This window comes from Ranitomeya variabilis, chromosome 5, assembly GCF_051348905.1.
Source record: "Ranitomeya variabilis isolate aRanVar5 chromosome 5, aRanVar5.hap1, whole genome shotgun sequence".
Taxonomy (NCBI): Eukaryota; Metazoa; Chordata; class Amphibia; order Anura; family Dendrobatidae; genus Ranitomeya; species Ranitomeya variabilis.
This window is the reverse complement of record NC_135236.1, coordinates 101316432-101341381: the sequence shown is the minus strand read 5'-3', so window position 1 is coordinate 101341381 and position 24950 is coordinate 101316432. Positions and strand designations below refer to the sequence as shown.

General features: G+C 41.9%; 1 protein-coding gene across 1 annotated transcript in view; it reads right to left on the bottom strand.

Moving 5' to 3' along the window:
• Positions 1–24950, bottom strand: part of ANTXR1 (ANTXR cell adhesion molecule 1) — a 211227-nt gene that overhangs the window by 84340 nt on the left and 101937 nt on the right. The window contains exons 13-14 of the mRNA XM_077263047.1: positions 18516–18611; positions 15830–15871 (exon numbers count right to left, since the gene is read on the bottom strand). Of these exons, the coding sequence (XP_077119162.1) occupies positions 15830–15871; positions 18516–18611 (138 nt within the window). The remainder of the gene's footprint in view (positions 1–15829; positions 15872–18515; positions 18612–24950) is intronic.

Here is a 24950-nt window from a genome sequence, read left to right as displayed (position 1 = left end):
AATATCCTTTTTTCAAATCCTTGACAGTCCTTTGAGCACTGATTTACAGTGGTTGTTTCTGAATGGCATAAAACTCAAGCTGACTGCTAGGCTGGCCTGGTGAGATGGATATTCTAAGCCTTAGGTCCGGGTGGGCACATGGACCTTGGGCGTTGATACAGCAAGCAGGAAGGCACTTTGGCAGCGAGGACTTGGCACACACGGAATTCTCAAAAGCAGCAGGACAGCTGGAGTTGATCCCAGCAGGGATAAATGCAAGCAAAAAATACAGCAAGTACTGATAATTTAGCAATCCAAACTTGGAACACTAGAGTCTCAATCCCAAGACACAAGTGTGTGTCTAAATGGGCCTTAAATAGGTCTAGAGAGATGATGTAATCGATTCACATGGAGCAACTTGCAAATCCTGACGTGGCGCACGACAGAGGGCAGCAGACCCAGGGGAAGGAAGTGGAGCTTGGGATAACCGGGACAGGTATATAACAGTGGTAATGCACAAAAGATAGATGTTAGATGTCCTTGACTATTTGGGCAGGACTAGCTGGCTATATGATGTGTATGGATATTTCATGACTTTTCCTTGACAGATGATATTGAGGGAAAAAAAATAGCATGTCAAATTCTTTGTTCTCACAGGAGATAAGCTGCCTCCAGAGGTGTCTGGCAGCAATTTATAATCCTCTCTCTATTCAGAATCAGAACACATGCTCCAAGCTACTTTATGGGGGTTAGGGGTGTCAGGAGGTATAGCTGACTGTAATAATGTGTATGGTCACCTTTATCTTTCATGCTCATGAACGTGACCAAATTGGTCTATTAATATTTTTTTAGGGATTAGGAGGAAACCCTGACAGTTATTGGTAGAATTATAGGATGGCACCTAGGACTCAAGTAGACAAGATATTTTTCCTGGGTACAATAACACCCATATAACTAAAGCAACCTACTTCGAGAAATGCTTTAAATCATATGTTCATTTATGTATAGAACATGCTTATAATCTCAAGTAGATGGATTCCTAACTACATGGCGGTCTCTTTCCTACCTCACAGAGGAGCTGGAAAACTCTGCTCCCACCACTTGGATGTTTGCTACGAGTATATACGTGTCTTGAGAACATCACAATGTATTTGCCAAATCTATATCCCCAAAATATGCAACTCAATGCTGTAATACAGTTACATCCATCCCCAATTGTGACAAAAATAAAAAAATAGGATTCATATTTTTCTTCCGAAAATCTAGCTGACATCATATTACTGTGATAAGAAAAATTGCTAGTATTTAGCATTTGTTTTGCCAATTATAGGCTGAAAAAAGGAGAAATGTATTCATCAGGATAATTTCAAGGTCTACACGTCGATCGTACAGCATTGGTGTGGGCACAATAGTCATGCTCACTGGACTTGGCCCACTGTGCTTGGATTTTGAGTAGATAAAGAAGAGTAAGTTGCTGATAAACTTCTCTGTCGGTGACTTATCTTAGAAAATAGGATCAGGTATGTTCAAATTTAACATGCCCGATCCTTCTTCCCCCCCCCACTAAAATTGACTGGTTTGCTTTAATGGGCATGGACACCTTAAGCCCGGCAATTAAATACAGTATATCATGAAGGGGAAGTCAAGCCACTCTGCTCCTTTCACATTAAGATAAAACACTAACCACTAAGTTTCATATTGAGGGATGAAACAAGACAGTATTCTTGAAGTAAGGGTATTCATAAACCACAGCTGACAAGTTGTGCTTATTTTGCAGGAGGACCAAAATAACTTCAAAAAGTATAAAGGGTAAACAAGAAAACAAAGTTGCAGAAACAGAAATCCAGGGACGGCACTTGTTTATGGTTTTCGAGATCTGGCTCTATCACCAGACGTAGGGCATGAATTTATGGGCATAATATCACTACATTGTTTGTTTTCACTGTCAGATATAGTCCATATTTGGACTAAGACCACTGAAGAAGAATGAACCCCATAGTGGTCAAGAGATTTTTAGAGGAAAAAAATGAAAAATAAACATATACAGTAGTGGACAAAAGGTTTGAGACAAACTTTGGTTTTCGCTAAGTTTGCGGCTTCAGTGTTTTTAGATCTTTTAGTCAGAAATTTCTATGGTTATTTAAGTACACTTAGAAGATGTGCACATGCCGTGTTTTTCCCACATTTTTTACATGGAAATTATAATGGAAATTTGCATTAACTCTAGATTGCTTTGACGAGTGATCATATGAACTGCAAAAAATTGCAATGTCATTACTTGCCATGAAGAGTTAACTTAATCACAAAACCCCCCTTTCCACTGGTTTTAAGGTACCTTCACACTAAACGATAGCGCTAGCGATCCGTGACGTTTCAGCGTCCTGGCTAGCGATATCGTTGTGTTTGACACGCAGCAGCGATCAGGATCCTGCTGTGATATCGCTGGTCGTTGAAGAAAGTTCAGAACTTTATTTGGTCGTCAGACCGGCGTGTATCGTCGTGTTTGACAGCAAAAGCAACGATGCCAGCGATGTTTTACACTGGTAACCAGGGTAAATATCGGGTTACTAAGCGCAGGGCCGCGCTTAGTAACCCGATGTTTACCCTGGTTACCAGTGTAAAATGTAAAAAAAACAAACAGTACATACTCACCTTCGCGTCCCCTGGCGTCCGCTTCCTGCACTGACTGAGCGCCGCAAAGTGAAAGTGAAAGCACAGCACAGCGGTGACGTCACCGCTCTGCTGTTAGGGCCGGCGCTCAGTCAGTGCAGGGAAGCGGACGCCGGGGGACGCGAAGGTGAGTATGTACTGTTTGTTTTTTTTACATTTTACACTGGCAACCAGGGTGAACATCGGGTTACTAAGCGCGGCCCTGCGCTTAGCAACCCGATGTTTACCCTGGTTACCCGGGGACCTCGGCATCGTTAGTCGCTGGAGAGCGGTCTGTGTGACCGCTCTCCAGCGACCACACAGCGACGGGCATCGTTGTCTGTATCGCTGCAGCGTCGCTTAATGTGAAGGTACCTTTAGCCCAGCTACAAAATGACCTGCTTATATATTTTCGGTGATCATCTTGTTAGCTCGATAAAGTGTTAACAAGGACAAGGCAGCTGAGATCACTCTGATGTCTTGATTGAATTAAAATAGTGGACTGTTTGCATAAAAGGAGGCTTCTGAATGAAATCATTGTGTTCTTCCATTATCTATGGTTACGTAGAAGGAAATGACATTCATTTCCAGCTATCATTGCTTTGCATGAAAAATGCCTTTACAGACAAGGACATTACTGCTTGTAAGTTTGCACCTAAATCAACAGTTTATCAGATCATTAAGAACCTCAAAGATTGGGGCTCAATTGTTGTGAAAAAGGATTAAGAGTGCTCAACTCAATTCAGCAAATGCCTGGACCATCTCCCAAAGAAGATTAGACTAGAGGATTGGTTCTACACCAGTGCAGTTTGTTCAGGAATGACAGAGGGCAGGCATTTGTATGCACAGTTAGGCAAAGGCTTTTGGAGACTGGTCTGGTGCCAAGAAGAGCAAAAAATAAGCCACTTCTCACCAAGAAATGCAAGAACAGACTGACGTTCTGCAGGAAGTACAGGGATTGGGCTGCAGAGAACTGGGGTCAGGTTAATTTCTCTGATCAAACCTCCTTCAGATTGTTGAGGACATCTGGAAGAATGATTATGCAGAGAAAAAAAAATGTGAGAGCTACCAAGAGTTCCGTGCCATGCCAACAGAAAAGCATCCTGAAATTATTCATGTGCTTGGTTGTTTTTTATATCCAAGGCAGTGGGTTCACTCACAATCTTGCCTAAAAACACTGCCATGAATAAAGAATGGAATCTAAACATCCTCCAAGAGCAACTTCTCTCAGCAATCCAGGAGCAATTTGATGATGAATAATGCTGTCTACAGCATGATGGAGACCATGTCTGAAGAAAAAAGTGATAACTAAGTGGCACTTTTGGGACAATTTCTCACCCTACTTCTTTGCTAATAATGACATTTGTACTGAGAGGGGAGTCTTGTACATGGAGGAAACCTAATTACAAAGGTAATGGGGACAACAAGGTCTGGTTAACTCATAGTTATATATTCTATATACACTATGCGGAGCATATAATATAGTCCTCAAATGGGAATACGGTAAGCAGGTAATCTTCATGACAGCATTTATTGATGGGACAACTGCACAGTATTGAAGGGAGGATGGATGGAGTCATGTATTGCAAGATTTTGGCCAACAACCTTCTTCCCTCAGTAAGAGGCATGGCTGGGTCTTCCAGCATAACAATGACCTGAAACACACTGTCAGGGCAAATAGGGAGCATTTCAAATCCTGGATTGGCCTAGCCAGCCTTCAGAGGGAACTGAAACTTGATGTTGCCCTGAAACCTGAAAAATCTGCACAAAATCTTAATGGTGGAGTTGGCCAAGTTCCCTGCTGCAGTGTGTGTAAACTTGGTCAAGAACTACATGAAACTTATGACCTTTGAAGTTGCAAACAAAGTTTTCTGTACAAAATATTAAGTTCTGTTTTTCTATTGTGTCAAATACTTATTTCATACAATAAAATACAAATTAATTATGTAAAAATAACACTATGTGATTTTATGGATTTTTAAAGTTTCTCATAGTTGAAGTTTACCTATGGTACAAATTACAGACCTCTCCATTCTTTGTAGGTAGGAAAACTTGGAAAATCGGTAGTGTATCAAATACTTATTTTCCCTGCTGTACATATATATTGCAGGGATTCACTCTCAGGTAGTTCACAAAGGAGATGCGGTTGGGTACAAACTTATGCTTTTATATTAAAACTCCCAGAGATTTCAAACCAAAAACAGCCTCTTCTGGGCACATACATATTACAGTAAATACAGTTCATTCAGCAGGCACATACATGTCAGTGCAGGCTCATCCGAACTAATTACAACACTTTTTCCTAGCGCAAACATCCTACACATAAGAGGCACAGTAAAACCAGTCTCCGTATTCCCTTCAGCCTGAGTGTTGTGAATTCTGTTGTGGGTTCTGCTCTTGGGCTCCCTCCGGTGGTTATAAGTGGTAGTGCTGCTGTTTGTCCTTCACAGTAATGAATTTATAATTCACCGCACACTCAAAATGAACAATACACAATATGCAACAAAGTGTAGATTTATTCTAAACCTGGGAGCGTAACAGAATAGAGCAGTTCATGCGATCATGTACAACGTTTCGGCTCCACCGGAGCCTTTATCACGTAATCGCTTATCTCAATAAGTGGAAAGCATGCGGAAAAGTGGGTGGAGGGAAGAAGTTCCAGTGGTGATACTTAAACTAGTTGTAGTATAACTGCCTGTGTGTAGCTGGTAGTGGCCAGGTGGGGTCACTCTACTGATATCGCTGGGGTAAGCGGCGCTCCCGCGCCTTGCTTGTAATCGGCGATTACACAGGCAGTTATACTACAACTAGTTTAAGTATCACCACTGGAACTTCTTCCCTCCACCCACTTTTCCGCATGCTTTCCACTTATTGAGATAAGCGATTACGTGATAAAGGCTCCGGTGGAGCCGAAACGTTGTACATGATCGCATGAACTGCTCTATTCTGTTACGCTCCCAGGTTTAGAATAAATCTACACTTTGTTGCATATTGTGTATTGTTCATTTTGAGTGTGCGGTGAATTATAAATTCATTACTTTCTGGGACTAACTGTCCCATTACACCGGCACCTCACCCTTATATTGACTGAGTGCACGCCAAAACCTTACTTTGTCCTTCACAGTAGTCATCAGGTGCGTCCACTTCAGACGGGGCTATTTAGTCTGGCTTCACCCTTTAGTGAGTGCCAGTTGTTCATTGTTTCTGGAGGATTCACATCCCTTCCTGGTCGCTCCTGCTTGCAGTTCATTTCTTTAAGATAAGTTCTGCTTGTTTTTCTGCCCACATGTTTTGGGCCTCATTGTTCAGTGCATTGCATGTTTTTTCTTGTCCAGCTTAATCTGTGTAAGGATTTATGCAGCCAAGCTGGAATCTCTGGAGAGGCAGATTTACCCTCCATGCCTTTAGTTAGATGTGGAGTTTTTGTATTATCTGTGGTGGACATTTCCTAGTATTTTAATACTGACCGCATAGCTCGCTGTCATATCTTTTCTATCTAGCTAGATTGGCCTCCTTTGCTAAATTCTGTTTTCAGCCTGTGTATGTTTTTTCCTCTCCTCTCACAGTCAATATTTGTGGGGGGCTGCCTATCCTTTGGGGATTTTCTCTGAGGCAAGATAGTTTTCCCTTTTCTATCTATAGGGTTAATTAGTCCTCCGGCTGTGTCGAGGTGTCTAGGATTGGTAGGTACATCCCACGGCTACTTCTAGTTGCGGTGTTAAGTCCAGGGTCTGCGGTCAGTACAGTTACCACATTCTCCAGAGTACGTCTCATGCCGCTCCTAGGCCACCAGATCATAACAGTACAACTGGCCAACAATGAGTTAACCGCATCTCAAAAGAAGGGAAAGAAAGTGCTGAGCCATTTTTTTTTCTGTACTCTGTTGTGTTTTTTTTTCCCTCTTTACCTCTGGGTGGCTCAGGAGTTTGGCGCTGACATGGATGTTCAGGGACTTGCTTCTCGTGGGGATCAACTTGCTGCTAGAGTACAGGGTATTTTTGATTATATCGTGCAGACTCCTGTTTTAGAGCCTAGAATTCCTACCCCTGATCTGTTTTTTGGGGACAGGTCCAAATTTTTGAGCTTTAAAAATAATTGTAAACTGTTTTTTGCTCTGAAGCCCCGTTCCTCTGGTGATCACATCCAGCAGGTAAAAATTGTCATATCTCTGTTGCGTGGCGACTCTCAGGATTGGGCATTTTCCCTGGAATCTGGGAATCCGGCCTTGCTTAATGTAGACACCTTTTTTCAGGCGCTTGGGTTATTGTATGATGAACCTAATTCTGCGGATCATGCTGAGAAAACCTTGTTGGCCCTGTGTCAGGGACAAGAAGCGGCAGAATCATATTGCCAGAAATTTAGAAAATGGTCTGTGCTTACTAAATGGAATGAGGATGCTTTGGTGGCAATTTTCAGGAAGGGTCTTTCTGAATCTGTTAAAGATGTTATGGTGGGGTTCCCCACGCCTGCAGGTCTGAGTGATTCTATGTCTCTGGCCATTCAAATTGATCGGCGCTTGCGTGAGCGCAGTGTTGTGCACACTATGGCGTTGTCTTCCGAGCGAAGTCCTGAGCCTATGCAGTGTGATAGGATTATGTCTAGAGCTGAACGCCAAGGATTCAGATGTCAGAATAGGTTGTGCTTTTACTGCGGCGATTCTGCTCATGTTATTTCTGATTGCCCTAAGCGTACCAAGAGAATCGCTAGTTCCATTACCATCAGTACTGTACAACCTAAATTTCTGTTATCTGTGACCCTGATCTGCTCATTATCGTCATTTTCTGTCATGGCATTTGTGGATTCAGGCGCCGCTTTAAATTTAATGGACTTAGAATTTGCCAGACGTTGTGGTTTTCCCTTACAGCCTTTGCAGAGTCCTATCCCTTTGAGGGGCATTGATGCTACACCATTGGCTAAAAATAAACCTCAGTTTTGGACACAGTTAACCATGTGCATGGCGCCAGCCCATCAGGAAGATTGTCGTTTCCTGGTGTTGCATAATTTGCATGATGCTATTGTGCTGGGGTTTCCATGGTTACAGGTACATAATCCGGTGTTGGATTGAAAGTCTATGTCTGTGACTAGTTGGGGTTGTCAGGGGGTTCATGATGACGTTCCTCTGATGTCAATTTCCTCCTCCCCCTCTTCTGAAATTCCTGAGTTTCTGTCAGATTTCCAGGATGTTTTCGATGAGCCCAAGTCCAGTTCCCTTCCACCGCATAGGGACTGTGATTGTGCTATTGAATTGATTCCAGGCTGTAAGTTCCCTAAGGGCCGACTTTTCAACCTGTCTGTGCCTGAACATGCCGCCATGCGGAGTTATGTTAAGGAGTCGTTGGAGAAGGGGCATATTCGGCCATCTTTTTCTCCATTGGGAGCAGGTTTCTTTTTTGTTGCCAAGAAGGATGGCTCCTTGAGACCCTGTATTGATTATCGCCTCTTGAATAAGATCACGGTCAAATTCCAATACCCTTTGCCTTTGCTTTCTGATTTGTTTGCCAGGATTAAGGGGCTAGTTGGTTTACTAAGATTGACCTTCGAGGGGCATATAATCTTGTTCGTATTAAGCAGGGTGACGAATAGAAAACTGCGTTTAATACGCCCGAGGGCCATTTTGACTTGTGATGCCATTCGGACTCTCTAATGCCCCATCTGTGTTTCAGTCCTTCATGCATGATATTTTTCGGAATTATCTTGATAAATTCATGATTGTATATTTGGATGATATTTTGATTTTTTCAGATGATTGGGAGTCTCATGTGAAACAAGTCAGGATGGTATTTCAGATCCTTTGTGATAATGCCTTGTTTGTGAAGGGGTCTAAGTGCCTCTTTGGAGTACAGAAGGTTTCTTTTTTGGGCTTCATTTTTTCTCCCTCATCTATAGAAATGGATCCGGTTAAGGTTCAGGCCATTCATGATTGGATCCAGCCCACATCCGTGAAGAGCCTTCAGAAATTTTTGGGGTTTGCTAATTTTTATCGCCGTTTCATTGCCAACTTCTCCAGTGTGGTTAAACCCCTGACCGATTTGACGAGGAAGGGCGCTGATGTAACGAATTGGTCCTCTGAGGCTGTTTCTGGCTTTCAGGAGCTTAAGCAGCGATTTACTTCAGCCCCTGTGTTGCGTCAGCCGGATGTTTCTCTTCCTTTTCAGGTTGAGGTTGACGCTTCTGAGATTGGGGCAGGGGCCGTTTTGTCTCAGAGGAATTCTGATGGTTCCTTGATGAAACCGTGTGCCTTCTTTTCTCGAAAGTTTTCGCCTGCGGAACGCAATTATGATGTCGGCAATCGTGAGTTGTTGGCTATGAAGTGGCCATTTGAGGAGTGGTGACATTGGCTTGAGGGGGCCAAGCACCGTATTGTGGTCTTGACCGATCATAAGAATCTGATTTACCTCGAGTCTGCCAAACGGCTGAATCCTAGACAGGCCCGATGGTCCCTGTTTTTCTCCCGTTTTGATTTTGTTGTCTCGTATCTTCCGGGTTCTAAGAATGTTAAGGCTGATGCCCTCTCTAGGAGTTTTTTGCCTGATTCCCCTGGGGTTCTTGAGCCGGTTGGTATTCTGAAGGAGGGGGTGATTCTTTCTGCCATCTCCCCTGATTTGCGACGGGTTCTTCAGGAGTTTCAGGCTGATAAACCTGATCGCTGTCCAGCGGGGAAACTGTTTGTTCCTGACAGATGGACTAGTAAAGTGATTTCTGAGGTTCACTGTTCTGTGTTGGCTGGCCATCCTGGGATTTTTGGTACCACAGATTTGGTTAGTAGGTCCTTTTGGTGGCCTTCTTTGTCACGGGATGTGCGTTCTTTTGTGCAGTCCTGTGGGACTTGTGCGCGGGCCAACCCTTGCTGCTCCCGCGCCAGTGGGTTGCTTTTGCCTTTGCCGGTCCCTGAGAGGCCTTGGACGCATATTTCTATGGATTTTATTTCGGATCTTCCTGTTTCCCAGAGGATGTCGGTTATCTGGGTGGTCTGTGACCGGTTTTCTAAGATGGTTCATTTGGTACCTTTGCCTAAATTGCCTTCCTCTTCTGAGTTGGTTCCGTTGTTTTTTCAGCATGTGGTTCGTTTGCATGGCATTCCGGAGAATATTGTGTCCGATAGAGGTTCCCAGTTTGTTTCTAGGTTTTGGCGGTCCTTTTGTGCTAAGCTGGGCATTGATTTGTCTTTTTCTTCCGCATTTCATCCTCAGACAAACGGCCAAACCGAGCGAACTAACCAGACTTTGGAAACTTATTTGAGATGCTTTGTGTCTGCCGATCAGGATGATTGGGTGGCTTTCTTGCCATTGGCCGAGTTTGCCCTTAATAATCGGGCTAGTTCTGCTACCTTGGTTTCACCCTTCTTTTGTAATTCTGGGTTTCATCCTCATTTTTCTGCAGGGCAGGTTGAGTCTTCTGATTGTCCTGGGGTGGACTCTGTGGTTGACAGGTTGCAGCAAATTTGGGCTCATGTTGTGGACAGTTTGGTGTTGTCTCAGGAGGAGGCTCAGCGTTTCGCCAACCGTCATCGGCGTGTGGGTTCCCGGCTTCGGGTTGGGGATTTGGTCTGGTTGTCTTCCCGTCATGTTTCTATGAAGGTTTCTTCCCCGAAGTTCAAGCCTCGGTTTATTGGTCCTTATAGGATTTCTGAGATTATCAATCCAGTGTCTTTTCGTTTGGCCCTTCCAGCCTCTTTTTCCATCCATAATGTTTTTCATAGATCTTTGTTGCGGAAATATGTGGTGCCCGTGGTTCCCTCTGTTGATCCTCCTGCCCCGGTGTGATTGATGGGGAGTTGGAGTATGTTGTGGAGAAGATCTTGGATTCTCGTTTTTCAAGATGGAGGCTTCAGTATCTTGTCAAGTGGAAGGGTTATGGCCAGGAGGATAATTCTCGGGTAGTTGCCTCCGATGTTCATGCTGACGATTTGGTTCTTGCCTTCCATTTGGCTCGTCCTGATCGGCCTGGGGGCTCTGGTGAGGGTTCAGTGACCCCTCCTCAAGGGGGGGTACTGTTGTGAATTCTGTTGTGGGTTCTGCTCTTGGGCTCCCTCCAGTGGTTATAAGTGGTAGTGCTGCTGTTTGTCCTTCACAGTAGTCATCAGGTGCATCCACTTCGGACGGGGCTATTTAGTCTGGCTTCACCCTTTAGTGAGTGCCAGTTGTTCATTGTTTCTGAAGGATTTACATCCCTTCCTGGTTGCTCCTGCTTGCAGTTCATTTCTTCAAGATAAGTTCTGCTTGTTTTTCTGCCCACATGTTTTGGGCCTCATTGTTCAGTGCATTGCATGTTTTTTCTTGTCCAGTTTAATCTGTGTAAGGATTTATGCAGCCAAGCTGGAATCTCTGGAGAGGCAGATTTACCCTCCATGCCTTTAGTTAGATGTGGAGTTTTTGTATTATCTGTGGTGGACATTTCCTAGTATTTTAATACTGACCGCATAGCTCGCTGTCCTATCTTTTCTATCTAGCTAGATTGGCCTCCTTTGCTAAATTCTGTTTTCAGCCTGTGTATGTTTTTTCCTCTCCTCTCACAGTCAATATTTGTGGGGGGCTGCCTATCCTTTGGGGATTTTCTCTGAGGCAAGATAGTTTTCCCTTTTCTATCTATAGGGTTAATTATTCCTCCAGCTGTGTCGAGGTGTCTAGGATTGGTAGGTACATCCCACGGCTACTTCTAGTTGCGGTGTTAAGTCCAGGGTCTGCGGTCAGTACAGTTACCACATTCTCCAGACTACGTCTCATGCCGCTCCTAGGCCACCAGATCATAACACCTGAGATCCAAGAGCTTCCAGCGTCAAAAGAGAAGTGTTCAACTCCGGGCACAGTTCATACTGGACAGGCAGCAGCTTTAACACGGTTCTCTGCAGCTCCAACTCACAGACTACTGAGCTTTCCCTGCTGACCCTTGCAGTCTCCATTCAGACAGAGACTTTGGCATGTCTCTCTTTAAGCTACAGCTCACATTTTGGTTGGTCACTCATCAGCTTCAACACACAGCACTCTGTTCACTCACCAGCAGCACACTCGACTTTGCTCAACATCCAGCAGACTGACACACATGGTTTTTAGTTAAAGCTAGTCAGGTGCTTCTAATTAAGAACACATTGCTAATATTTAACCCAGTTCTATCTGGCTTTGCTACAATATAGATATATAAATATATATGTATACTCACACACAGTAGCACTGATGCCATCTTGAGTACAAGGCAAGAATGCTTTTGTGTGTGCAATTACCAAAGCCAAACTGAATGGATAGGAGGAATAAAATAAGGTATGGTCTCAAAAGGAAGTTTTTGTGGACAATTTTTTTCCTGGAAGACAAAGAATAGTGGGGTCCAAGACCCACCCGGCCAAGCATCACAAAAGCTGACAATCATGAGATCCATGTATGAATTTTAAGGGCACTAGTTTGGCCAATCCTGATATATAACCTACTACTCCTACTATGCAGATGGCACTATTACATGAAAATTGGTCAGGCAGTACCTCCTACTGTAGATAAACACTGGGAAGCATGGTGGCTCTAATATCAGCAGAGTTTCTATGTTCTCCCTGTGTTTATTTGTGCTCCCCTCAGGTTCTCCTCTTTTTACAACATCTCAAAATCATTCCTAGGGGCTAATGTGAATGGTGACATACGGTACGCTGTACAGAGCTGTGGAACATGATGCTATATAAGAAGCAAATATTATACCATTTAAAACAAATCATGTGTTCAATAATAGAAAGCATTTGATCCTCATGAAGCGTTATATAAATGTATGTAGGCACGCAGTCTATTATGCCAAGAGCCACCCATAGAAAATAAATTGAATACCAGCAGGTTGCATTCTAATATTGTGCATTTTAGAGCTCAAAATAAATATTCACTTTACAGAATTATTGAGAAAATGTTTGTAGGGTGAGATTTATGGATGAGGCATCCAGCATTAAATTATAGACATATGATATCTATTCCCTACACAGAGAGGTGCACTGCTTTTTAATCTGTATCTACAGTACATGTTTTGCTTTCCTAAACATGATCTCTGCTGGCACACCCAGGTAAACCATCCATAATGGTTGGATTAATGACTAATGCTCCCTAATGGTAATGAAGATTTTCCTTTTCTTTTTTAGCAACCCTGTCCTCACACCACCTCACACATTTCTGCTATAAAAGGTCCATAAACAAGAATGGTATCCAGATGCTCAGGACCCTGTCATTTCAGGTCATGTCCTTACTCAATGCCCTAGTCATGCCACTTTCAATTTAATTCCTTCCACTAGGGTAAAAACATCATCTGGTTGACTTTATACTTTATATCCACAAAAATAATCCAATTAAAATATTTTTAGCCTAAATCCATATGGACAAAATGATAAGGTATACGTTCTGAGACCTTAAAAAATACAAGTCAGACGAGAAACACATTAAAGCGGATCAGTCAGCAGATTTCACAATACAAGCTGCAGACATGATAAAATTGATCTCTTGGACCAGATGAGGCTTGTGTACTTACAATAATGAACAAAAGGGTAACAATGCTTTGAACTTTTGACTTTTAGGCTACATAACTTACCATCCATTACTGTTTCAAACTTGAGACTACCATCATTTTAAAGATAATCATTTTGTCTATCTCTTACATAAATTTGACTTGCAACTGTTTAGCATGTGATTAGTTATGCAGATTCTTCTCATGGACCTTTTTCTTCCTGAATACTACAAATTACAACCTGTTCTCACATCCCCTTATAGCTCAGTGTGTTAGTAGGGTGATTCCCAGCAGAAAAGAAAAACAGCATCATCCAGCTCATTGATAGCGATCTCTCTGCCAAGAAAATTACCAAACTGCATCATATGAGTGCCATGACAGCTTGAAGATTATGAAATCAAGTCCGTCCATCCGTTTAAAAGCCAAGAGGTGGACATCCAGGCAAAATATCGGAGTCAACAAGTCGGCTCATCACAAGGTCTATTAGTGCTAGTGCGACAAACACGGCAGTGGAGGTGGCTCGTATGCTTCATAATAGTGAGATTACAGATGATGCAAGCACCGTACGACGCATGTTACATAACGCTGGAAGAGTGGCCCAAAAAAGGTGAAGAGACCTCGACTTCAATATCGTCATGAGTGGACAATAGAAGATTGGAAACCTGTTATTTCGAGCTATGAGACAAAAGTCAATAGACTAGGCTCTGATGGTTGCAAATGGGTTTAGAAGAAACAAGGAAAAAAGAGGCTTAAGGATCAAGAAATTGAAGGAACTGTCAAGTTCGGTGCAGGAAGCCTGATGATATGGGGTTGTTTCACAGCCATAGGCCTTGGATACTTTACCAGGATCGATGGTGGTCAAAAGTGTTGAGCTATATGTGAGTATCATACAAGACATGTTACTTCATACGCTTGAGTACTAGGAGTATGAAAAGGATGACATAGTGTTCCAGCAGGACGATTTGAAGTATACCTTGAGATTGGCGAAGAAATGGTTGAATGACAATGAAGTAGAGGTGCCTCATTGTCCCCCACAGGCCCAAGATCTCAACCCAATCAAACACTTGTGGGTAGCGTTGAATAAAAATCTGTATACATACCCAAGTGAGTTGACCTGTATGCACCAACTTTGGAAATGAGTAGAAGAGACCTGGGATCGGATTTTGCTTTAGACATGCTTGCATCTGATCTAGCATGAACCGCCTTTTTAAGGTCATGCCACAGCATCTCAATCGAATAAAGGTCAGGACTTTGACTAGGCCACTCCAAAGTCTTAATTTTGTTTTTCTTACGCCATTCAGAGGTGGATTTGCTAGTGTGTTTTGGATCATTGGTCTGCTGTATAACCCAAGTGCACTTCAGCTTCAGATCACGAAAAGATAGCCAGACATTCTGTTTCAGGATTTTTTGGTAGACAGTAGAATTCATGGTTCCACTTACCACAGCAAGTCTTCCAGGTCATGAAGCAGCAAAACAGCCCCAGACCATTACACTATCACCCCCATATTTTACTGTTGGAATTATGTTCCTTTTCCAAAATGCTGTGTTACTTCTACGCAGACGTAATAGGACATACACTTTCCGAAAAGTTCAACTTTTGTCTTGTCAGTCCACAAAGTATTTTCCCAAAAGTCTTGGGCATAATAAATATGTTTTTGCCACTTGTGAATAATAGCTCTCACTGTAGTTTGCTAGAATCCCAAAGCTTTGGAAAATACTTTATAACCTTTTCCATTCTGATAGATCTCACTTACTTCGATCCTCATTTGTTCATGAATTTCTTTGGATCGCGACATGATGTCTACCTTTTGAGGATATTTTGTTCTACTTCACTTTGTCAAACAGATCCTATTTATGTGATATCTTGATTGAGAACAGGTGTGGCAGTAATCAGGCCTGGGTGTGACTAGGGAACTTGAACTCAGCTTTCCAAAGATGTGATAAACCACAGTTAATTTATGTTTTAAGGGGGAGGCAATCACTTTTTCACACAGGGCCCTGTATGTTTGGGCTTATTCTTCCCTTAATATTAGAGACCTTCATTTAAAACCTGCATTTTGTGTTTACTTGTGCTATCTTTGTTAAATTTTATTTTTGTTTGGTGATCTGAAACATTTAATTGTGACAAACATGGAAAAGAATAGGAAATCAGGAAGGAGGCAATCACTTTTTCACATCACTGTATACAATATGTTAGAATGCTGTATATCTTTCTGCAAAAAAAGGCATGGAACAAAATTTGCTCAAAGACCAAAGAACATATGTAATTGGGGTGCCCATATTTGTGAACATTTTTCCTAATGTTATTCATGGCATTTCAAATGGTTTTTTTTAAGCTTTTTGTTTTAGGATTCTTGGATATATGCTTGTCTGACCACTGGGACCTGCATCTTCAGCATGTGGCAAACAGGTCCATCAATAGTCATAGGGTCATGCAAGAGCAGCTTTCTTCAGTATGGGTGTTCCAAATATTGCTGAAGACAATGGCAGAGTAATTTTTAGAACTTCTTTACAAAGAAAATAAATTGGGTAGGTCTCGCATGCATGGCGAATTCCCCGGTAGCACCGGTGCTCACATTTATCATACATTAATGGCTATAAATGTACAAGATGGAAATACCCCTTTATAATATAAAATGCACTTTATACAATGGATTTTAATTTGTGTTTTTAAATGCTGGATATCACAAATTGAAAAAACACCACTAAAACGCTAGAAATTAATTGCCTTTTTTCTTACCTCACTGTCTTCTTCTGGTGGTGGCGGAGGTGCTTTGATCATCTAAATAAAGGACAAATATAAGTGTTGTGTTTATTAACCTGGAACAGTTAATTTTTGCATTTCATAGTCAAGTTTTCATTTTAGTTATATGCCATTTTTTAGGGTGATAGTGAAGGAGAAAGGGTTTGAAAGTGAACACTATACCAGGCATGTATGCACGCAAGCTGATTGACCCTAGCATCTAAGCTCATACAATCAGAAACCCTCTAGAGACAGGACTGGATCTCATCACTCTTCTCTCACTTTAGAGCGCAGTATCTGGCCTGGTTTCCAAATATGAATCCAGATTTTCTAAACAAGTCACATTTCCAGGAATTTTTATTGCATCATACAACGTTACTCAGCAGTAATTAACCATTACACTACAAAGAGTTAATTGCTTACATTCAGTTCCTTGATATACTTGTGGGTTCTAGCTGTACAGTTGTGTCACTTGAAGGAGTATTACAATTTTTGTAAATTAATCACATTTTTTTGTGTAATGAAAACTATAGTATTATATAAAAATGCAATACATATAATTTTTGCCCTTGCTGCCTATAAAGATGTCAAGATTTCTGTCTGCTGACATTATATCAGTATATTTATGGCCTTCTTCCTGTGGTTTGAAGTGTTATTACCAACGTTAAAAGTTAACACCTATCTCAAAGTATAGTTAATAACTTCTGGAGTGGTGGGAATGCTACTGCTGGGAGGACGCATACTAATCCCGAAACCAGAAATATTGCTCCATTGGAATGCACTGGTGGCTACACAAATGTGCCACCATTCCATTGATTCCCTATGGAATTCCTAGAAATCATTGAATACTTCATTTATCTGTCTCCAGCCATTCTATAGTGAATGGAGTATGGCGACCACTACTTCCAGCCATTCTATCGTGAAGGAACAGAGTATGGCGACCACTACTTTATTTTGAGGTGGAACTTCGGAGCCCTGTTTTTGGAATTGGACGAGGTCCCAGCCTCTTAGTTGCTAATCTGTACCAGGACTCATCTTTCTAGACCCTTCCTACATTGCTTTCTGGCTTGAAAATATCTTTCCAAACTTCAAGCGCCCAGTATCCCTGAAAAATGGACAACAGTTCACTGGGTGTGTCTGGACCATATAATCTACCTGTTGAAATTGTGCTAAGCAAGCCCTTTTTCTTTCGATTGATCATTCACACACTACTAAAAATCTCCATTTCATAGCGAATGACTGGCACATGCTCTGCCTGTATTGCCCTTATGTGGGCAGAGGTATCAACTGCTTTTTGCGGATGGGCTGGTCAAAATATCTTATTTTGCTCATCGGTTTCATCCTGGCTGCGGTATATATGAAATTCACAGGGTATCTTTCTGCTGAAGCGAGTGTCCTTTACCATCCCTCCCTGATCCCTGATGGAAATTAGTCTTTTTTCAACTGTAACTATGGTGTAAAAATGGCGCATGCACAGAAGAAAGGTTTACATATTCATCAGAAATGAGCAGACTATAAAAAAATATAGACTGTAATAAAAAATGTCAGCATCCTTCGGGTGATCGGCAATATTTTATAGTATCTACTGCATGTCCAACCACTACAAAAGTAAATCATAGCACTACATTATCTAAGCAGTCTGCCTGTTTAACTGTAATAAAAGTAGATTTATAGGACATGTGTTACGTGTCATAAGCTTTCCTGACTTCGTAGGACGATAAACTGATAATTCTCTACCGCAACGGATGCTGCATATACTAAAGCAACCAGCAGTATTATTATTATTATTATTATTATTGTTTATTGTTATAGCGCCATTTATTCCATGGCGCTTTACATGTGAGGAGGGGTATACATAATAAAAACAAGTACAATAATCTTGAACAATACAAGTCATAACTGGTACAGTAGGAGAGAGGACCCTGCCCGCGAAGGCTCACAATCTACAAGGGATGGGTGAGAATACAGTAGGTGAGGGTAGAGCTGGTCATGCAGCGGTTTGGTCGATCGGTGGTTACTGCAGGTTGTAGGCTTGTCGGAAGAGGTGGGTCTTCAGATTCTTTTTGAAGGGAACCTGTCACCTGAATTTGGCGGGCCCTTTTTTTGGTCCGATGGGTGGTGTTTTCGGGTGTTTTATTCACCCCTTCCTTTCCCGCTGGCCGCACACTGGCAATATCGTCTTGAAGTTGATTTGTAGAACACGCCTGCGCAAGGCAATCTTGCATTGCGCACGCGCAATATGCTTTGCCCAACTGCGGGCAAAGCCGAAAAGCATTAGTGCGCATGCGCCGGCACACTATGTCCCGGAAGTATTTCGATGTGTATCGGGACATAGTGCGCCGGCGCATGCGCACTAATGCTTTTCGGCTTTTCCCACAGTTGGGCAAAGCATACTGTGCATGCGCAAGGCAAGATTGCCTTGCGCAGGCTTGTTCTACGAAGGATAGCGAATCAACTTCAAGACAATATTGTGACTAGCCTGCGGCCAGCGGGAAAGAAAGGGGTGAATAAAACACCCGAAAACACCGCCTATCGGACCGAAAAAAGGGCCCGCCAAATTCAGGTGACAGGTTCCCTTTAAAGAACTGGATGCAGGAAAACAACTGAGGATACGCACGTTTCGCCAACCCAGGGTCACATCAGGTGCCTGTAACACAATGCAATAATGACATCTAATACTTACCACAGTGCAGCACAGAGGCCAGAACCACCATAGCAGGGCCAGAACCAGCAGGAGAAATAAGATGAGCAGGGCAATAGCCAGGATGGTCCCATCTGCCTGTAAGACATAAAAGAAAGCAAAATGCTCACTTTGAGATATGCTTGATTCATTATTATATATCAAATCATTTACATTGTGTATCTACTAGTGCCTCATATTTATCATAAGAGTAGGGTACCAGTACTTTGTATGGAGTAAATCTATCTACAAGGTGCTGGGTCACCAGACTGCTAGACAGCATGGTGCACAATTTGTCGCCATATGACTGGCACCTTATAAAAGTCTTATCTAATGAAAATAAGCAACTAGTCCCATCATGAATGATCGGTGGAATGAGATCACATTTCTGCTCTGGAGCACATGATCTTTCCATGCATCAAATGGCCAATGTTTTACTGGATTGGCCACCGTGCACCACTACATTTCCCTTGCAGCTGGTGTTACATGGAAAATGGATGGCTGGCACATGTACGTATCAGCTGATTCTTAGAAACTTCATTTAAAAGCTACCCCATACCGGCAAATAATACACAGATACAGTTAGGTCCATATGTATTTGAACAGAGACAACATTTTTCTAATTTTGGTTATAGACATTACCACAATGAATTTTAAACAAAACAATTCAGATGCAGTCGAAGTTCAGACTTTCAGCTTTCATTTGAGGGTATCCACATTAAAATTGGATGAAGGGTTTAGGAGTTTCAGCTCCTTAACATGTGCCACCCTGTTTTTAAAGGGACCAAAAGTAATTGGACAGATTCAATAATTTTAAATAAAATGTTAATTTTTAGTACTTGGTTGAAAACCCTTTGTTGGCAATGACTTCCTGAAGTCTTGAACTCATGGACATCACCAGACGCTGTGTTTCCTCCTTTTTGATGCTCTGCCAGGCCTTCACTGTGGTGGTTTTCAGTTGCTGTTTGTTTGTGAGCCTTTCTGTCTGAAGTTTAGTCTTTAACAAGTGAAATGCATGCTCAATTGGGTTGAGATCAGGTGACTGACTTGGCCATTCAAGAATATTCCACTTCTTTGCTTTAATAAAGTCCTGGGTTGCTTTGGCTTTATGTTATGGGTCATTGTCCATCTGTAGTATGAAACGACGACCAATCAGTTTGGCTGCATTTGGCTGGATCTGAGCATACAGTATGGCTCTGAATACCTCAGAATTCATTTGGCTGCTTCTGTCCTGTGTCACATCATCAATAAACACTAGTGACCCAGTGCCACTGGCAGCCATGCATGCCCAAGCCATCACACTGCCTCCGCTGTGTTTTACAGATGATGTGGTATGCTTTGGATCATGAGCTGGACCACGCCTTCGCCATACTTTTCTCTTTCCATCATTCTGGTAGAGGTTGATCTTGGTTTCATCTGTTCAAAGAATGTTCTTCTAGAACTGTGCTGGCTTTTTTAGATTTTTTTTAGTAAAGTCCAATCTAGCCTTTTTATTATTGATGCTTATGAGTGGCTTGCACCGTGCAGTGAACCCTCTGTATTTACTTTCATGCAGTCTTCTCTTTATGGTAGATTTGGATATTGATACGCCTACCTCCTGGAGAGTGTTGTTCACTTGGTTGGCTGTTGTGAAGGGATTTCTCTTCACCATGGAGATTATTCTGTGATCACCCACCACTGTTGTCTTCCGTGGGCACCCAGGTCTTTTTGCATTGATGAGTTCACCAGTGCTTTCTTTCTTTCTCAGGATGCACCAAACTGTAGATTTTGCCACTCCTAATATTGTAGCAATTTCTCGGATGGGTTTTTTCTGTTTTCGCATCTTAAGGATGGCTTGTTTCACCTACATGGAGAGCTCCTTTGACCGCATGTTTACTTCACAGAAACCTTCCAAATGCAAGCACCACACCTCAAATCAACTGCAGGCCTTTTATCTGCTTAATTGAGAATGGCATAACAAAGGGATTGCCCACACCTGTCCATGAAATAGCCTAGGAGTCAATTGTCCAATTACTTTTGGTCCCTTTAAAAACAGGGTGGCACATGTTATGGAGCTGAAACTCCTAAACCCTTCATCCAATTTTAATGTGGATACCCTCAAATGAAAGCTGAAAGTCGGAACTTCAACTGAATCTGAATTGTTTTGTTTAAAATTCATTGTGGTAATGTCTATAACTAAAATTAGAAAAATGTTGTCTCTGTCCAAATATATATGGACCTAACTGTACATGACCTTTCTTTTGGATGGTGGTCATTTACCGCATTTATTGAAACATTAGAAAGCGCTATTAATGGCACAAACATGTTATCAAAATATTGAACGGGGAAACGATATACTAATTCCCAAAGAATTCCCAAAGGGGTATATCTGCCTTTGAAGCTCCACCACTACCACCACAGATGCCTTGTTAAGATACCACCAGCTGTGACTTTAGCATATAATTCTCATACATGTAAAACAAGAAAAAGAATTTATGATAAACAATGTTTTGCAAAATATATGATCTGTAAAACATGGTGTCCAACCAGCCTACCATAATTGAGACCATTGACCTAAACAGAAAGGAGAGATGGTGATGATGCATCTCTGGGAGATAGAGTCTAGTGAGGGGCTAACATGGAGCTTAAAGGGGTTTTCTACTCTCAGAATGGTGGACCAAAAATGCTCTAAAATACCTCAAATAACCTACACAGCAGTTACTCACTTTCCCTGTATCTACCATCAGATCCCCGCCATTGTTCGGATGTCAGTGTTTTGCTGCAGCAGTCATATCACATCAACAGAGGACATCACCACTGTAGTCAATCATTGAGCTCAGCGGCTGTGCTGAGGTAGAGGTTAATAATTGACCACAGAGGTGATGTGCACTCTCAATTTCACACGCCTGCTACAGCGGCACCCGAGCACCGCTAGATCCGGGAGGGTGAATATCTGCTGTGTTTGATATTTTAGGTATTTTGGAGTATTTGGGGTCCACTTTCCTAAAAGTGGAAAATCTTTAGGCCATGTGCACACGTTCAGTATTGGTCAGTTTTTTACCTCAGTATCTATAAGCCAAAACCAGGAGTGCGTGATAAATACAGAAGTGGTGACGTGTTTCTATTATACTTTTCCTCTGATTGCTCCTCTCTTGGTTTTGGCTTACAAACACTGAGGTAAAAAACTCACCAAATACTGAACATGTGACCGTGGCCTAATGTTACACTAGTAAGGCTGCCTGAGTAGGAGGGTCTCTCTCTCTCTCTCTCTCTCTCCCCTCCGTGCAAAGCATAGGTTGTGTTGTTCTGTGCAAATCGCTACATCCCAAACGGTAATATGGCTCTGTGATGCCGCAGAAAGCAAGCCGGAAACTGTGTTATCACGCTGCCAACACTTCTTCATTGGCTGAAAAAATGGCAGGGAAAGCGTCATACGAAACATGACTTTGGCGCGAAGATCGCCGACCGCGTGGCCGATCCCACGCTGGGGTCGGGTTTCACGAAACCCGACTTTGCCAAAAGTCGGCGACTTTTGAAAATGAACGATCTGTTTCGCTCAACCCTAGTTAGCACCATAGCCTTGCAGCACTAGAGTCCTGGGTTCAAATCCCACCCAGGTCAAAATCTACAAGGAGTTTGTATGTCCGACCCGTGTTTGTGTGGGTTTCCTCTGGGTTCTCCTACACTGAAGAAATACTAGTAAGAAACTTAGCTTGTAAGCCCCAATGGCGACAGTACTGATGACGTCTGTAAAGCACCGTGCAATTAATGGCGCTATATAAGTGAGTATAATACTATTACTACTACTACTATTACTACTACTACTACTACTAATAATAATAATAAAATACTGGTCTAATAAAAATACACCATGGGGAAAGGGAACTGGAGTGGAGTTTTTGTGACTTTTTAAAAAGTCGCAATTGATGAATCTTTCGAAAAATTGGAAAGCAAAATATGCGAGTACATAAACTCAACAAAAGATGCAAATAGAATAATTAATTGGGTGCAAACAAAAAAATGTGAAAACACACTAAACTAAAAAACAGGTGCCAAGACAATGATGAATTGGGGTCACAGTACTCAAACATTTACAGTAATCCTTGATGTTATCTGGATTCAATTCTATCCGTAACAGGTAGCAGGTGGGGCACAGCTGAGTGTCCCAGATGGAGAACAGCTAAGTTTGTCAGGTTAAACAGCTCCTCTGTATATTACCATATGTTAAAAATGTATGAAAAGTTATGTTAAGGGGGTTGTCTCATCAGGAACATCATAACCCCTTTCGTAATACAGCCATCACGGTAGTCAACTGACACCTTTCACTTCTAGAACTCGGGGCAAAAAGCTGATTTTTCCACAATAAAACCTAAGATAAAATCAAAATGAGCAAATACCCTTTAGTATATAAGTAAGTAAATAGTAATAGTACATGTAAATAACATTGGGTACATGGTTAACACTGTTTTGATCAAAAAAGCTTAAAAGCTTTGATCTAGTCATTTCATCTATATAACTGCAGAAAATTGTAGAGGAAGAACCTCATGGGACAGTCCAAAAACACCGGTCAAAAGGGGAACTCGGGGGCACACCACAAAAAAGGTAAACATATGTCCAAAATGAGAAAAGAAAGGTAACACTCACTGTCCGTATAAAACATTTTTTATTTCAAGTCCTTAAAACATTGCAGTGAGAGAATGGCTTGGACACTTCATGGACAATGGCCGTTTCGGGCTGTCTACTAGTGATGAGCGAATATACTCGTTACGCTCGGGTGACCTCTGAGTATTTTTTAGTGCTCGGAGATTTAGTTTTCATCGCCGCAGCTGAATGATTTACATCTGTTACCCAGGCTGAGTACATGTGGGGGTTGCCTGGTTGCTAGGGAATCCCCACATGTAATCAAGCTGGCTAACAGATGTAAATCATTCAGCTGAGGTGAGGAAAACTAAATCTCCGAGCACTAAAAAATACTCGGCGGTGACCCGAGCGTGCTCAGGAAATCTCGAGTAACGAGTATATTCGCTCATCAATACTGTCTATGCTTCATCGGACGTGAGTGTCACCTTTCTTTTCTTATTTTGGTCATCTATATAGCTTCCCATGGTCAGATGTCTGGACAGTCGGGCCTGGGTCTTGCTCTGCCCCATCGATACTATTATAGGATAAGATATGACTGGCCCGATGGGGTTCACCTTGTCACGGTGGGATGGCTATTATGATTTTTTTGATTAAAATAGTGTTAACTAAGTACCCTAAGTACATGTACTATTACTATTTACTTGCTTGCCTACTAAAGGGTGTATGCTCATTTTGTTTTTTAGGTTTTGTCAGTTAAATGGCTACAGTGTATACTAGCTTATGTTCTGGCTCATTTATTTGATTTTTCAGCAACTGCTGAAGGGGAAATGTAGTACCGTAGTACATGACGGCCATTTAGACGAATGGTCATCCCTGTGATAAAAGGAAGAACAGGAGACACTCTTCCCCCATGATGCCAATATGCCTGAGTTGAGCATACAGACGGGCTTGTCTTCTGTGGCACAAAAAATATGATGTATAAAGAATAACCACATGCAAGGACTAAAACTGCTACGTAAATCTAAAAACGCTGTCTAGTCTCAGTGTAAATGATGAGAGGTTGGAAATTAGGCAAAAACTTGTGTTTCGATCTATTTGACATTATAGTCTGAAGTGTCCAGGACAGGATCACCTGGATCCATTGTACTTCGATGTCTTAACATCCTTCAAGCACAAAATTAAGTCTAAATCACAAGACTCCACATTGAGACATCCGTCTCTCCATTTATTATTGCAAGATGTGTTGGAAATCTTCCAGGTCCTCGCTTTGCATCACTGCTTCTACTTCATTATAACACATTTATAACAAAAGTTTCACAAATCAAAAAGAATTCCTACATGTTAACGTCCATTCATTGCCGAGTTTGTTCTTGTATGGAAAAAGGATTAAAAACCACATAAGAAAAGATTAAGGAAAAGTATGCAGAATAGGACTGACTGTGACTTGTGCCTGTCTAAGCTAATGTACATTTCATTTTAATCCTTGCACTGCTAGACTAAGTTGCAGAGCAGGAAAAGGTCACCAGGACAATCCCCGGAGGATTAAGGAAGAAAAGATGTTAGACGAAACCAATGATGTCAACAGGACAGAAGTGTATTGTGAACATTCACCAGAAATAATGGAAAAATCTGCCACTAATAAAGTCACATAAGGATCATCTTAAATAGGGGGTTCTGTTGTGATGTCACAAGTGAGCTTACGACTGTCGCCCAAAAAGTGGCTAAAGTGACTCTTGCCCCTATGTGCTTATGAGAGGATGTGGCCATATGGACCTATTCCATTAAAGTGATCAGTTTATAGTTGAGTCTATCTTGCAATTTCCAACAAGAGGTGGTTAAACCATTTTGTCGATGATCACATCAATGGTGAAACTGAAT